This window comes from Pteropus alecto, unplaced genomic scaffold, assembly GCF_000325575.1.
Source record: "Pteropus alecto unplaced genomic scaffold, ASM32557v1 scaffold52, whole genome shotgun sequence".
NCBI lineage: Eukaryota > Metazoa > Chordata > Mammalia > Chiroptera > Pteropodidae > Pteropus > Pteropus alecto.
The window spans coordinates 3,610,766-3,628,591 of NW_006433941.1; the positions used below are offsets into that span (position 1 = coordinate 3,610,766).

Genomic DNA, 17,826 nt, shown 5'->3' on the forward strand with positions numbered 1-17,826 from the left:
ACTGAAGACAGAAGGAGGCTTCCTAAAATAACCAGTGTGACTATACAGGTTGTCCTCAATGTGCTCAGGCAAATGTGAGGGCATATACAAAAACTGGAAAATAGGACACATAGCCTTGGATGAATGTGAGGTTGGCTAAATCCTATCAGAAAATGGTCTGAAAGCTAATCCTGAAAGGGAGCTGATATCTGTTGAAAATGGTAAGTACAAAAGCCAACCAGCTGTTCTGCCTTTATTTCTGTCTTCTCTCATGCATATACACCCCAAAATGGTCTATGGCTTGTAAAGGGTAGATCAAACCTTAGTACAAGGAAACTGAAGGCCAAGAAAACCAACTAATGAACTTAAATTTCCTGGCCCAGGGAAATTACAACCTATGATGCTGAGATAAGTGATGAATGAGGCCATAAACTGCTATCAGTAACCACTGAGAAATGATGAAACAATGCCGGATGTAAACCAGAACAAGGAGCCTCTTTTATATGGAATGGTCACCAAAATACACTGTTCAGAGCAAAAGCACACGTTCAGAATATTGTGTCCACTTATGCTACTGTGTGTGTACAGAAAGGGAAGAGGACATACGTTTGCTTCCATATACACTGGGTATCTCTAGAAGGACACCAGATTGTCAGACAGTGGTGAACAGGGTGGCTGCACAAAGGGTCGGGAACAAAAGTTTTCACTGTACCATTTACATCCCGAACCATGTGAATTGTATTATTTATTCAAAAAATGAATAAAGTTTTAAAAGTTTTACCTGATGAAATACTAGAGTTTGACAGAACATATTTTTAAAGGACTGGTTTGTAAAAGCCTAAAAAGAGACACAGATTATATTACCAGGAGCCAGTACGGATTAACTAGCAAGAGTCACTGAGAATAAGCCAAACTGCACTAGGTCCCTTTCCACTTGCTTTCATTTCAAATCCACAGTCTTGGCTACTCCCAGTAGTACCAGTGGTGGAGGTGGCAGATTAATTAAGGTCATGCAGCTAGGATGTGTCAGGGAGGACAGAACAAAGCTACGTCTGTGCTTTCCCATGTGACTTTTCTTAGTCTTGTTGTCGCTACATTGACTTTGTACAAGTCTTGTTTTCCACTTCTCTGGCATCGACCCCACATATAGCTCCTAATGTGATATCCTGCACATAGATTATCAAACATACGTTGATTTAATTTATTATAAATCTCTTAACTTAATGTTCTAAAACTAATTCCCACTAATTCCCACATCATAAAACCACCATGACTGGGCTGTCTTTTGGGACTGATCAAATATGGATAAATATCCCATCCAAACAGCATTAAGAAAATCTGAGCAAGTTTGGTTGGGGTAAGGGGAGTTATCAAGAGTACATACTTCTACTCTATCTGTACTGTAATTTGCTTAGGAAAAATACTTCCCACAGTATTAAACTGATTTTTGACATGGAAATCAATATGCAAACAAAGACAATTCAATGGCCAGCTCTGTCATCTAAATATTCAGGAAGAGAGAATATGACACTGAAAATCTACTGTGTGTTGGCAGCCAGGAAAAGCAGCATAAGAGCGCAGATCTGATCATGTTTTCCATTGAGGGACTTGAACATTTCAGAGGGTCATGGCCAAGAACTGGAACTTTAATAATCCATGAATTCAGTGGAAAGGCCTCCAGTTTTCCTTCCATCCAACATGATGATTACACAGAACCAGAAAAGCAGAACTTTTTTCTGGAACATAAAACTTGTTCTATGGTGGGACCCTACATTTCCTTCCCTTTTCTTCTCTTCACTAATGAAGCCTGGGGTACTAGTACCAGACCACGTCCTTCCAACCATTAACCAGCTCAAACTAAAGGAACAATACCCATGATCATTCTTTTAGAAAAAAATATATTAACTTATCATTTAGAAAAAGAAGTTCACCCTATTAAAGGACTTTAGTCCCAGTGTTCTAACAGGAAGGCTAGTCACAGTGCAAAATGTCCTCATCCTCTGTCTTCTGTGCTATGGACATATAGTGTCTGAGTTTTTACACTACTGACCCCTGCCATATATATTCACAGTGCATCTTTTACATTTCATTTAGTAGACACCAATTAGTTATTAACATAAACATCCATCACTGATAACATAATATCACCATCTCTGAAGTTTATTGATGTATTACTCTAACACATAATCCAATTCTCTTTCCTAGCACAGACATAACTTCAAGTACACTGATATCTAACAGTAATGCTATGTTTTGGATTAAATACTGTAGAACAAGTCTAAATGTATGAATTGTTTAAAGAGTAATAAAGGAGAAAATATTAACCTACTGGGTGCTAGTGGGGCATTCGGCCATATTTTGCTTTACATACGACTTTATTGATTAATAATATTGAATCCCTTGTTCCTTTCAGATTCCTAAAGGAGACATTATTTTTTTATGTCTCAATCCCAGGAAGAGTTGTATGTTTCATCAGTAACTGGCTTCTTTTCATCTTGTCACCACGAATCAGGTTTCCCTCTTTCCTCAGGTTTCTAAGACACTCAGCGCCAAACTAGCAGACCACCACAGTGCACTTCACTTCTGTATGTGCTCTACTTCTAGCTTTTGAGTTTTCTATTTTTCTCTATTTCCTCATTTATTTAATTTTTATATTCTTGCATTTATCTCTGTAAGAACTCTCAAATTCTTTGATACAACAAGAAAGGGTACAAATTTTAAAAATTAAAAATTCTACTCTTCACTTTTCTTAACAAATATTTCAAAAATTGCTCTCTTAACCATCTATATTTTTAAAGAGTAAATCTAGCTGAGAAATGTGTTGAATGTTTGCTGGTCTACTTTCTGTGTGACAGCTCGCAATGTAAAATCCATAGGGATAGCTTGCAGGAAGCTGGCAGGATGGGTGCTCAGCACCCCAATACTCTCTTCTGTGCTGACCCTTCGCAGCTGATGGGGCACTGACTGCAAGAGAAGTGCCTGCAGCAGAAGCAATGGGCTCACCCAGTCCCTCAGAGGCACCCCAGAGAGCATCCCACACACCTTCCTTTGACCACTCAATATTTTAACATTTTTTAGACAATGAGAAGTAACTCTTTTTCATTGAAGATGGCTAGAAATCCTGCTTTTTCAATAATGCAAACAACTAGAAGTAAGAACCACATTTAATTGGCTTTATAATGTACTACATTAAGAAAGCTCCTTATGGAAAAAAAAAAGGAGGAAAGCTCCTCAGCCCATCTTTCCTTCCCTTCCCAGAGCAGAGGGGTCAGCACAGTAGCTGAAATATAGGGCAATGAAAGGAGGTTAGGGAGCCATGTGGGGCTGGTGGGCCTGGGGGCCAGAGGGTGGAGAGCAGAGAGTTGGGTGGAGGTGGCAGATGGGAGAATGATTTCAGACATTGGCTATACATTGAGTAAATAAGTAAATTGAGATATTGAGAACAATGTTTCTCACTACCTGAGATGATAGTTATAAACAAAGAAAAAAAGAAGGCTGGAAAGAACCCTGAGATGTTGGATTGAAATATATATATACATATGTAATATATGTAAATATTCTGTATTAGAATATATAATATATAAACATATGTATGTAATGTGTTGTATTACAGTGAGACTTGTAACCCTAACCATCTACTGGTATAAATGACACCACTTGGTCCCCAGGGAATAATTTTTCCACATTTCTTTTTCCATGTCCTTGGAACAAAGAGGATTGTGTTTGAATGCTATTAAGTTTTGTGGGTTGTACTGTTGCCTACATGGAAATGGAGACTGATTTGGAGTGTGGAATGTGAAGCTGTGAAAGGCTTTGATAAGACAAAACACAAATGATTAACTGTTAAATTGATCATTTCAGATTGGATGAATCCAACAGATTTTAATACTTGGCTAAAAGTGCCAAGTGTCCATTTTCCACTTTCTTTCTTTTCTTCATGTCTCAATAGGTGCTTCTGGAGTACTCATGAATTTCTACAATATTTGCAACAGTTGCTGTGATGGCTAAGGAACATTTGCAACACTAAACAATTCTTATTACTCTTAAATTGGTATATATATATAAATCCAGCTATAACATAAGTCATGTGTAATTCTGAGGGAAAAAAACATATCTTAAGAAAGCAAAGCCTGAATTTGGGCAAGGAATTATAGACTCTAGTGCAAGTAGATTTTTAAAATTTTATTGTAGTGTATTGTTTTGTTTTGTTTGTTTTGTGTTTTATTTTATTTTTTTATTTTATATTTATTTTATTTTATTTTATTTTCTGCCATAATTCCTAAGTAGGAGATTCTATTAAGGAAGATAGTTTGAGGGGTGGGAAAAAAATAACATTTTATAAAAATATCTATATTTCAGGTTCTGCTCTAAGTTCTTACATATCATTTCACTTAATTCTCATAATGCTATGAAATGGGTAAGATATGCTTTATATTACAGATAAAGAAATAATAAAGGTAAGAGAAAAAATTAGTGAAATTAGAAAAACAATAGAGAAAATGAAACAAAGAGCTGGTTCTTAAAAAAAAATCAATAAGCTCGACAAACCTCTAGCAAGACTACAAAGAAAAGAAAGAGAAAATACAGACTACTAATATGAAATGGAACAGGATTTCACTACAGACCCTGCACCTCAAAAGAGAATACTACAAATAACTCCACACACATAAATTTGACAACTTAGAAGAATTGAACGCAACTTAAAAAACACAACTCACCCAAAATGAAATAGATTATTTGAATAGCCCTATAACTATTAAAGAAATTTAAATTTGTAATTTAAAAACTCTCCCCTGAAAAAAAATCCCCAAGCACAGAAGGTTTCACTTAAGAATTCTACCAAATGTTCAATGAAGAATTAATACAAATTTCATGCAATTTCTTCCAGAAATTAGGAGTTGAGAACACTTCCCAAATCACTTTATGAAGTAGTAGTATTCTGATACCAAAAATAGACAAAAACCATATGCAAAAGAAAACTATAGACCTTCATGAATATAGATGCAAAAATCTTTAATAAAAGATTAGCAAACATAAAATTATACACCATGACCAAGTGGAATTTAAGGGATGCTAGGCAAATTCGATATGTGAAATATGTAAAAAATCAATCAATGTAATCTACCATATGAAAGGCTGAAAAGAAAAATCCCACGATTGAATCAATGTGGAAAAAGCATTTGACAAAACTTGACACCCATTCATGATAAACACTGGAATAGAGGGAAATTCCTCAGAAAATCTTAGAATAATTGAATAGAGGGGAAATTCCTCAACTTGATAAAGAGCATCTACAAAAAACTGAAAGCTAACATAATGGTGAAAAATTGATTGCTTTCCCCTTCAGACTAGAAAAAGGCAAATATCTCTACTCTCAGCACTTATATTTAACATTGTATTAGAAAATCTAGACAGTGAAATAAGGCAAGAAAAAGAAATAAAAGCCACATGGATCAGAAATGGAAGAATTAAAACTGTCCCTACTTGTAGATGATATGATTGTCTACATAGAAAATCCCAAAGATCAAAAAAAAAAAAACCAACAAAAAACCTCCTAGAACTAATATGTGAGTTCAGCAAGTTCACAGGATACAAGACAGACTTACAAAAATCAATTGTACTTCAATATTCTAGCAATGCACAACAAAATTAAAAACACAATAACATAATATTGATACTTGCTAAAAACAATAGGTATAAATCTAACAAAATAGGTACAGGATCTGTATGCTGAAACCACAAAATGCTGATGAGAGAAACCGAAGATCTTAATAAATGAGGAGCTACACCATGTCTGCATACTGGAAAACTCAGCATAGTGAATATGTCAGTTCCCAGAAATTTTTTTGTTCATGTAGGTGAGATTATTCTAAAATTTATATGGAAAGTCAAAGGAACTAGACTACATAAAACAACTTTGGAAAAGAAGAATAATTTGAAGAATCAGTCTACCTGATTTCGAGACTAATTATATAGCTACAATAATTAAGACTATGAAGTATTGGCAGAGGGATAGACACACAAATCAATGGTACAAAATAGAGAACCCAGAAATAAATCCACACAAATATGCCCAACTGATTTTTGCTAAAGGTGCAAAAATGATTCAAAATGGAGGAAAGATATCCTTTTCGACAAATGGTGCTAGAGCAACTGGACATCCATAGCAAAAAAGTGAACCTCGTCCCAAGTTTCACAAATTAGAGAAAAATTTACTAAAATGGATCACATGCTTAACATGCAAAATGTAAAACAATAACACTTTTAGAAAAAAACATAAGAAAATCTTCAAGATCTAGGGCTTGGCATTGAGTTCTTAAACTTAAGATCAAAAGCATGGTCCATAAAAGGAAAAACTGGTAAGTTAGACTTCATCAAAATTAAAAACTTTTGTTCTGTGAAAGACCCTTTGATGGAGATAAAAAGACAAAGTAGACACTGGGAGAAAATATTTGCAAACCACATATCCCATAAAGAACTGGTATCTTGAATATATAAATAACTCGCAGAACTCAAGAGTAAAAAAAAATCGAACAATCCAAATAAAAAAAATGAGTGAATGACATGAACAAACTGAATAAGATATAGAGATGACAAACACATGCAAAGATGTTCAACATCATTAGCCATCAAGGAAATACAAATTAAAACTATAATGAAATATTATTACACACCTATCCCAATGGCTAAAATTAAAAAGTGACAACACCTCATGCTGACAAAAGTGTGGAGATACTGGATCACTGATACATTGCTGACAGGAATGTAAAATGGTATAGCCACTCTGGAAACACATTTTGGCAGTATCTTAAAAAACTAAACATGCAAACATGCAACTACCATATGCCCTAGCAATTGCACTCCTGGATATTTTTCCCAGAGAAATGCTCCCACAAAATGTTCATACAAAGATTTGTACATGAATGTTTTATGATAGCAAAAAACTGGAAACAACCCAGATTCATGGGTGAAAAGTTGAACTGTAGTACATCCACACTATGAAATACTATGAAAAAATAAAAAAAGAACTCAATACACACAACAATCTGTATTAATGTCTAGAGAATTACACTGAGTGAAAAAAACCCAGTCCTGAAAGTTTATACACTGTATGATTCCATTTATATAACCTTTCTAAAATAACAACATTGCAGAAATGGAAAGTAGGTTAACGGTTGGCAGGGGTTAAGAAGTGGGTGGGGGTAGAGGGAAGTGAGTATGGCTATAAAGGGGCCACACGAGGGATCCTTCTGGTGATGGAAATGTTCTATAACCAGACTGTACCAGTGTCAATATCTTGGTTGTGATATTGTACTATCTTTTTGTAAGATGTTACCATTGGGGGAAAATGGGTAAAAGGTACAAGGAAATCTTTCTCTACAATTTCTTACAACTGCATGTGAATCTTAGACTACCAAGAAGTTTAAAGTTTAATTTAAAAACATACAAAATACATTTTTAACCTTATTCTGTATTGACTTTAATTCACATTTCGATGAAAATTTACATAAAAACTATACACTTTGAAAAGCATTACATTTTTTTTTTTTACTCTTTGAGAATGATTACTAATCATGACTTGATAGAAATTAGAAAATACTAACATGGAACTCAGGGAAAAAAAGCTGAAAAGAAAAAAAATATATTGCCATACAAAATGAGCAAGAAAATTATTTTCATCAAATCTACAACCTAACAGGTCATCCAAAATCTCTGAAACTTCACATTCTTTAGTAGGATATTATTACTGATTAGAACACTGCAAATGAATAGTGAGTGGGCCCTCATTTGTATTCTTGTCCTAGGCCTCGCAAATGTCAGGACTGTGTCTGCTTCCTACAGTCCTTTCTTTTAAGATATACCAGAATTCCTGAAGGTGAAAAAACTGTGATGATCTGAGTCTAGAATCCAACTCTATTTTACATAGAAACACAAAGCCAGTTTTTACACAATATTATTACACACTGAATTTTCAGGGAATGCAACTCACATGTAAATCAAGGGAATATAGATAGCACTTTATATTGTTCAGAAGTTTACTCTGAGTTGTCAGCATTGCAGAAAGTCACTGGCGTTGACACTGCCCCCACATTTGAATCCCTAACACTGGGTCCAGTCCCATTTGTAGTGTTTATCCTCTCCACTGATCTACAAGTATCTCACTGTCTTCTAGTGCAATCAGTCCCCAGCATTCACATATTGAAATGTGTTATTTTATTAGAACTTGTTTTCCTTTTATTTCTCCTCTACATTTAGAGGTAGGGCATTATATTGATTTTCTTTCTTCCTTCCTTCTTGACTGCATTTCACTCAGAAAACCAGGTATGGGGAAATAACAGAGGCCAGCGAACATCAACGACACTCAACAGCTAACAGGGCATCATGCAAGCAGGAGGAGAGGAAAATCCAACATTCAGGCATCCACCAAACAACGGCAACAAAAGCCAAAGGAAAAATGGCAAAACTTACCTCACGCTTTAGCACCCTCCCCAGTCTCATCCTGGCCAATGCAAAATTTTTTCCTTCTTCCTTTAATTGGGCATAAAACATATGACCTGATATCCTCAATGAAATCTTCTACAATGAAATCCCTTACAATGTCCAGTTTTAGACAAACACAGACTTCCCTCTATGAAGATGGACGATCCTAGAAAAATTGATCTATATGAAAAGTTTGGGCCGTTTATAAAAGGGGAACTACCTTAGGAATCCAGGTAAACAAGCATGTATGAAAAAAGTTATTAATTAGAAGAAACAGGAACTTTTTGAAAATCTATAATCTGCATTGTCATTTAAATTCAGGAAGATTTATAGCTATGAAGCTAGAGCAAGAAGTCATAAAGAAGAAACAATTTGAGATCAGAGAAATTAGACTAAAGTCGAAATAAACACAAAACAAAGCATATTAGATGATAAAAAAAAATCAGAGGATGAATGAAAGTAATCAAAAGAATCAAAGAAAATATGAGATGTGGTGGAAAACATACCCCAGAGGCCAAACATATACACATTTGAATTTCCTGAAGGAGACTCCAAAGTAAAAAGAAAAGCAATAATCAAAGTAATAATTGAATGAGTAGAGGGCATTTAATAAACCCATCACTGAATCCTAATAACAACTTTGAGCAAGTTAGGAAGGGAAGAACTGAACATACAAAGCAATATCTCAGGCCAACTTTCTGTATCTTATTTAATGGTGAAACATCAAAAACAGCCATGATAAAATGAGAACAAGAACATCACTAACATTTAACACAACTCAGATCACCATACACTACAGAAGGAATCAGAAATAAAAGGTGCAAGCACTGGAATGAAGGAGACAAAAAGCATTGTTACCTGTAGCTGATATAACTGTCCGCTTGGAAAACACATGAGAATCATAGGAAAAACATAAGTATTAAGAAAAACATTAGTACCAGTTAGAGAGTGAGTCAGCTATAAATTAAATATTTAAAAAAATCTAATTAAAAAATATAATGAGTGCTCACTTCAGCAGCATATATTGGAGTGACAGAGAAGATTATCATAGTGGATGACATGCAAGTTTTAACAAAAAAGGAAAAAAATATAATAACTAAGGAATCCTAGCCACAATAGCAATAAAATTTAACAACACAAAATTATAAAGTCTAAGAGGAGGAGAAGGAGGAGAGAAAGAAGAAAGCAAACTTTAGGGAAAGAGAACTGGAGAGTCACAGCCAGGTGTCTGGACGGAAAGACTGCAAAAATGTCAATATTCTTGGGAGAGATACAGGGAGCACTCTCACGTCTCTGAACCACAGGCTCCCGGGGAGGATCTAGGAAAGCCACCGAACCCAAATCAGCTCTCCATCTTGTGCCTCTGCAAAATGTCAGAGAAAACCCTTGATGCCACTTCAGACGCCCAACTGCCCTACCACACACTGAGAAGTGCGGGACCACGAACCCTGGAGGTTTCATCAAGCTAACGATCCAGGACTTTATTAACCTTGGTACCAAGTTCTAAATCTCATACCAGGGTTACCCTAGATACCACCAAAAATTAAAACTCATTCCTGAACCATCATTGATAATGGGATAAAGAAAATGAGGTGATTACATACAGGAAGGAAATTCTACCTGTGCTACAACGCAGATGAATCTAAAGGACATTATGCCCAGTGAAATAAGCCAGTCACAGAAGGACGAATACTGTATGATTCCATTTATTTGTGGTCCCTAAAATAGTCAAACTTTTCTCTTGCATAGAAGCAGAGAGTAGAATGGTAGTTACCAGGGACTGGGAGAGGAGGAAAGGGGGAGCTGCTGTTCAGTGGGTACAGAGTTTCAGTCATGTAAGATGAAAAAGTTCTAGGGATCTGCTGTACAACATTGTGTCTGTAGTCAGCAATACTGTGTTACATGTTTAAAAATTTAAGAGGGTAGATCTCATGTTAAGTATTCATACCACTATAAAAATAAATTGTAGAAAAAAATAGAAAAATGAAAACACTAAGTCTGAAATGTTATTTTTTTTTACCATAAAATGTATTCATCAATAAATGATCCATGTAAAATTATAAACAAAACAAAACAAAACAACAACAACAACAAAACCTACCTCATTTCTGGCATTCCGTGACTTTGCAGGCCCTCATCTCCAAACGCACTCAGTCTCCCATCTCTGCCTTCAACAATCTCAGGGCCCGTGATCACTCGCAACTGAAATTTGCTCACCCCTATATTCTGAACTTTATCTCTGACTGTCCCCTCACTTCAGTGCCTGAATGACTCACACAACTGCCTTTTTGAGCCAGTCTGTTCCTTTTCTCACATTTCCTGAACCTGCTGCCAAGAGCTGGTGTAAGTGTCCTTCCCAATCCTGGGCTGTCATTTTCCTACTGTCTCTCTTCTACCCTGCTAAACGAACACCCTCCACCACTGAAGTTCGTGCTGTAAGACCTGGCATCCTCTTTCCTCCCCAATTGTTGTCATGTATTGACCCCCATCCCCAACTCTCAATTCCCTCACATTCTTGGCTTACGAAGCTCCTCCCTCTGCAGCATCTGTGAGACTGACCTCACCAATCCTCTGGTCTCTCAGTTCCAAGACCTCCAACAGTCTTTTCCTCCACTCTCATGCCAGCGAGCCAACACAAACCATGGTTTTCTCTCAGCCTCAGTTTTCTAATAGGCAGGTCTTAGTCCTAATATTTACTGTGTGTGTACTCGGATAGTCTGCTTAATCTCTTCATGCTTCAGTCTTCTGACCTATAAAATAGGAAGGATTATACTGATCCTACATCATAGGATTGTTGTAAAGGAGATAATACTTATCAAGTACGTAGAACAGTGGTTAGCTCATAGTGAGCAAAGAATGCTAGCGATTGGTAGAAGTATTAATAGGTGAAGATGATGGGGAAGAAAAGGAGTCTCCCTATCTCAGTAAACAGTGTAGCAGAGGAAAGAATTCTGGAGTCAAACTGGATTTGACTTTAGGAACATTGCCTAACTCACTTGAGGCTGTTTCTTCACATGTGCCTTCCCATGTCAAAGAGGACAAGTGTCTTAGATTGAAGCCTGTCGTACCACCTGTCTAATGGGATTAACTAGAGAATGAATGGGCATATGTGCCTGCAAGGACATGGATACCTTCTTGGAAGTGAGTCTGCTTTCATGTTGGAATCATGCTTCGTTGTCCTCTGAGGTGTCTGAGACCTGTGAGCATTAACATGGAGTTTGGCCAAGGTGCTACTGGCACTGAACATTCAACTTATTTAACTTTTAGAAAACACTGAGATATCAGTGTATGATAGTGACATTCTTTTAAATCCTACATGTGCTATATATAGAATCATCTAAATAAGCACTTTTGATTATCACTGGTTTTCATAATGTTCATCTGTGTAGCTATAGGAAACTTCTATTGGCCAAGTGCTATTTCTGAAAGGTATTGGTGTTCAACCCTCATCCCCTGGGTACCTATAAGATCTCATCTTACTAGCCCCACTGCTAATGTGAGCAGAAAGCTGACCCTACGTCTACCTCAAACCCATCAAAGAGGATCTGATAATCCCACTGTGAGGTACATATACTCAAAGGATCAAGAGCAGGGACTCAAACAGCTATTTGCATATCCACATTCACAGCAGCATTATTCACAGTAGCCAAAAGGTGGAAATAACCCAAATGTCCATTGATGGATGAATGGATAAACAAAATGTAGTATATCCACATAAGAGAATATTATTCAGCCTTTAAAAAGAAAGGAAATTCTGACACATGCTACAACATAGATGAACCTTGAAGACAGTGTGCTCTGTAAAATAAGCCAGACGCTAAAATACAGATACTATATGATTCCACTTATTTGAAGTACCTAGAATAGACAAATTCTAGGGACAGAAAATGAAATGACGATTATCAGGGGTTGGAAAGAAGGAGGAATGAAGAGTTATTATTTAAGGGTTATAGGGTTTTGGTTTTGCAAGATGAAAAGAATTCTGGAGATGGGTGCTGGTGATGGTTGCACAGCAATGTGAATGTACTTGATACCACTGAACTGTATACTTAGAAATGTTTAAGATGGTAATTTTTATGTCATGTGTATTTTACCACAATTTAAAAAAATCCATTAGGAGAGTTTAGTACCATTGACTCTACCCTCCAGAATAAACCCAGAACCCGACTGCTGCTCCCAGCTCCATGGCTGCAACCCAGCACAGGCTACCTCTTTCCTAGTGTCCAGCAACAGCCTCTGATCCGGTCTCCCCACTCCATTCGTCCACTCACAACAAGCAGCCAAAGTTCTCCCTTCAAAATGAGGCCATGTCATATCGTTTCTCTGTTCTCTGAGTCCCCTCCACCCCTAGCCTTTCTGCCCTCCTCTTCCACTGCTCTCCTCTTCCTCACTCACTTGGTTGCAGCCACACTGGTTTCTTTCTGTTCTTGGGTGGGTCACCCATGTTGTCTACGTGGTGTTCATGAAGCTTCATGAATGCAGGAATCTGTCCTGCTCACTGATGATCCCTTTTGCCTAGAATAGTGCTGGGCACATAGTAGGCACTCAAAAATATTTATTGAATTAAGGAACGACTGAAAGGAAGATTTTTTTCTAGTCTGGTAATGAAACCATTCTTCAGAACCAGAGTGCATAGTGGAAAGGGCAGCAATGTTTTTGACAAGGCTGCCATCTAGTGGCTGAACTCCTCTATAGCTTTGTAGGGACTCATTTCTCATGACTCTTGAGCAGTTAATGGGGTAAGCAGAGAGGACAAGTGCCTATGCACAAGGGACTACCCCATTCTTTAAAATCAACACTTATAAGGTATATAAGGTAAGACGAGATATACACAAAGGGTATATCTTAGAGAGAAAAGGAAGAAGAATATGTCTGGGCTGCAATGCAGATATGTTAATAACTTTGATTAAGCGGAGGTTACGTGTGGAAACATGGGGTAGGCATGGAAGACACAAAGAGAAACTTATCTGACCTTTATGAAGCCAAGTGTCCTGATCTGGATAAAACACCACGTTCTTCTTAAGACTGTTGTAAGAACGAAGTGAGGTAACAGACAGAGGCCCCCAGGAAATGTGGGAACCTGCTCACTTTAGGAGCCAGTATTAAACTGAGGTCTTTCTCTAGAATCCTGAACAAAAGGAGTACATTTTGTGATCAAACGATTAAATGATTTACCAACAAATGGTGAAGAAACATCACAATAGGCAAGTCAAAGAAGAAGGATTTAGTTAAAGCAAAAAAAAAAAAAAAAGTTTAGGTTACGACTTACATTTACTCTTTTTAATTTATAAAGCATTGTGTATTTGTGTTTTAAAATTTTCAAACAATATAGAAAGATCTAAAATGATCTACTGGTAATTCTCCTCAAAGACAACCATTTTTACATTTTTCCTGAAAAAAAGCTATGATTTCAAAAATTAAATTAACATATACTTTTTAAAAATTAAAACAAATGAGATCATAATATATGCACCATGTTATTTTTCTTAGTTAGTAATATATACTTCGATCTTTCCCTTTGGATACATACAAACCCACTGTGACCATTTTCATGGCTGCATATTATTCTATTGTACCAAAATCTCATTATGCAACCAGCACTTGAGACACACTTAGGAATTTCCAGTATTTTGCTATTCTAATAATGCTGCAACTGAACATCTTTTCCATATATACTGACATCCTCTTTCATGTAAGCCAGTAGTGTTAAATGCTAAGCAATAGAAATGTTCTGTGAAAGGTTATACATATTTCAGATGTAGACTGATATTACGAAATTGTCCTAGTGCATCAACTATATGTGGTGTGCCAGCTCCCTTAATAACACCAGAAATTATCACCCTTAATAACACCAGAAATTATCAACCATTTTAATTTTAGCCAATCCATTAGGGGAAATAGTATATCTAATTATTGTTTTGATTTACATTTCTTTATCTGTTCATGAGGCTTAGCATCTTTCTATTGGCTATGTTTATTTTTTTAATGTGAACTACCCATTTTTCTACTGTACTATTTTTCTTTTCTTATTTATATAAACTCTTTGTAAATAAGCCCTTTGATACATGTATTGCAATTTCCCCTTTTTTTACAAAGCAGTTTTTTATATTTATGTGATATTTCATCTTTTCCTGTCATGGTTTCTAGCAGTGCTTCCATGTTTGTTCCTACTTAGGTTCTTTCAAGGCCGAGACTACAAATTGATTCTCTGATGTTTTTTCTCTTTGTACTTTCATGGTTTCACTTTTTAATATTTAAATCTTCAATCCAATTGGAATTTATTTTGATGAGAGGAATGAGATAGGGATCTAGCTTTATTTTTTCCTGAAAACCCGATCGGTCATTATTTTTGAGTGAATTATCCATCTTGATATACAATGCCACTTTTATCCTATGCTAAATCCTCCAGTATATTCTGGACTTTTCTCCATTGTTACACTGATTTGCCTATTTCTTCTCCAGTTCCAAGATGCTTACAGTTGATTCCTTGATTACTATTTTTCAGAAATATTCAGAAATATTCAGAAGAATATTTATTCTTCTAGGTCAGGGTTTATCAACAGCAGCACTATTGGCATTTTGGGCTAGATAATTCTTTATTGTCGGGGGCTGTCTTGTGCATCATAGGATGTTTAGCAGCATCCCTGGCCTCTACCCACTAGATGTCAGTGGCACACCCTAGTTATGACAACCAAAACTACAGACCTTGCCAACTGTTCCCTGGGTTGTGGGGAGGGCGAAATCACCCCCCAATTGAGAACCACCATTTTAGATAAACCCAGTATCATTTTATCAGTATATCCACATTCAAATTCCCACTGATATTTAATTGGAATGAAAATAAGTTCATAAAATAAATTACACATCTTTTTATATTTAATATAAAATACTTATTAAATTTAATCTTTAGTATATTTAATCTTTCTATCCAAGAACCATGTATATCCTTCTACTTATTTATATCTTAATTTGTGTCCTTCAGAAGAGTTTTCAGATTTTTTTAATATAGGCTCATACTTTAAGTTTATTTCTAGGTATTTTACCTTTCTTATTCCTTCATAAATAAGATCATTCCTTACTTTATTATCTTTTCTAACTAGTCATTGATAAAAAAGCTATTGATATTTTATATTCTACAACTAGCCACACTTTGTACACTTATTGTATTTAATAGATATTCAGAACATGCTAAGTTTTTTCTAATGATATCATTTCAGGAAATTCTAAGCATTTTTTTAAGCATATAATGTTTTTATGTGCATAAAATCATCATTTTGTTTCATTTCCAAAATATAGTTATAGCTCTCCTATCTTGCTGCTGTGATTAACACTTGCAGAAGAATTTATTTTTTTTATTTTTTAAAATCAATTAATTATTTTAATTAGAATGATTAAAAAAATTTTTTTCTCCATCTACCTCCCCTCTTCCCCTTCCCCTCTACCCTCTGGTAACCACTAGTCCATTGTCCATGTCCATGAGTCTCTGTCCTGTTTGTCCTGTTCATTCGTTGCTTTTAGGTTTATATCTCACATATATGTGATACCATGTTATTTTCAACTTTTTCTGTCTGACTTATTTCGCTTAGTATGATTATTTCAAGGTCCATCCATGTTGTTGCAAATGGCAATATTTCATCTCTTCTTATGGCTGAGTAATATTCCATTGTATACATGTACCATAGCTTCTTTAGCCAATCATCTTTCGTAGGACACTTCAGTTGCTTCTATGTCCTGGTTACAGAAGAATTTAAATGACAGTGGTGACAGCAGATAAACTTGAATCATTCTCAATTTTAATAGGACTATTTCTAAGATTTCACAATTGAGCATAAAGCTTCTTTGAGATACATATATTTTATATCACTAAAGAAGTATCCATACGTTTATAGTCTACCAAGTTTGTTTTTAAATCAGAAAAAATGCTAATTTTGTCAAATGCATCTTCCATCTCTACTGAGATGACTACATGGTTTTTCTTACTTAGTCTATTAATTTTGTATGATAGATTTTATATATGTGTGTGTGTGTGTGTGTTTGTGTGTGTGTGTGTGTGTGTGTATACACCTAGACTTCCTAATATTAAGCCATTCTTGGATGACTTGGTTGTGAGATGCACTACTGTTCTTTCGATTTCTTGTTGAATTCTATTTGCTAATATTTTGATCTTACTTTTTTTACGTCAATCTTTGAGAGTGAGATCATTCTGTCATATTCTTAGAGCTTTTTAAACTTTTGGAATTAGTGTTAGGCTGGCTTGATTAAAAATAACTTGTACTTTCATTTGTTGTATTTTAAAACCAAATATGTGTATTTTGTATGAAACTAGTCTTTAAAATAGTAAAACCATTGTATAGAAACACAAAGCCATTCCCCCTACATCCTAAAAAAAAAAAAAAAAGCCACATATACTCTTCAGAGATTCAACTTTTTGAAAACCAAATAAATTAAAATACGCCTTTGGAAAGCTAATCTGGGTAGTAATAGTTAATGTAAAGAGTAAAAAAATCATAAGTATACTACTATTCAACCCTATATTATTATAAATTAATAATGACGTATTTCGGCTATTTTCTCATCTTAGATAATTTAGCAATACACGGAGAACGTCATTGTAAGTCTTGGACTGTGGAAAACTTAGCTTTTTTGTTTACGTGCTCAAAAGAAAATAAAATCTATTCTTTGATGTTTTAAGTTTGATGCTCTGAACTCTAATATAATGGTTTGTTTTTTAAAAAAAAAAACGTTTTCTGTTTCTTAAAAAAATAATAATACTGAGAAAGTTCACAGTCCCAGTGGCTACTGCCACCTAAGGGACTCAGAACAGTCTTTATATGCAGCTCGTCTCAGTTTTCCATAAAATGTTGTATGCCCACCTCTGCAAGGGACCTACAGGGTTCATTCATTCATCTAATGTATGTTACACCATGGCAACCCCAGAACATATACCACCTTGACTGGACTTCACAGACACAGGGTGACAGATGGACAACTAGAAGGATGGTGGGAACCACGGCACTCCTCATTACCTTTTTATTTCTCATCTGTTTCCCCACTAGATGTAAACTCCTTGTAGGCAGGATATCGTTACCTAAAACAGTTCCTGGCCCAGAGTAAATGCTCAATACATATCTGATGAAGGGAAAGGATGCATCAATCACTGACATCGATCACGGCCAAGATGAATGACCTGCCTGGGTCCCTCCTACCTGGGTTGCTCCTCAAGCGGCTCTCAGAGAACTCAGAGATGGCTCCGGCTGTTGAAGTCTTTTTCAGTCGAACTACACCAGAAGCAATGGTACTTCCTGGTTTGTTGAGCATGTCCTCACTACTGGCCCTCTTGAGCTAAGAGAGAGGTAGAGGGAAAGA

General features: G+C 35.9%; 1 protein-coding gene across 3 annotated transcripts in view; it reads right to left on the reverse strand.

The window, feature by feature from the left end:
• The window catches only part of SPECC1 (sperm antigen with calponin homology and coiled-coil domains 1), a 160,450-nt gene that overhangs the window by 133,906 nt on the left and 8,718 nt on the right, over positions 1-17,826 (reverse strand). For all 3 annotated transcript variants that reach the window (XR_003045300.1, XM_025044345.1, XM_025044346.1), the window contains exon 2: positions 17,667-17,802. Coding sequence is in view for 2 of the 3 variants with exons in the window: in XM_025044345.1 (XP_024900113.1) it covers positions 17,667-17,802 (136 nt within the window). In the remaining variant the exon portion in view is untranslated. The remainder of the gene's footprint in view (positions 1-17,666; positions 17,803-17,826) is intronic.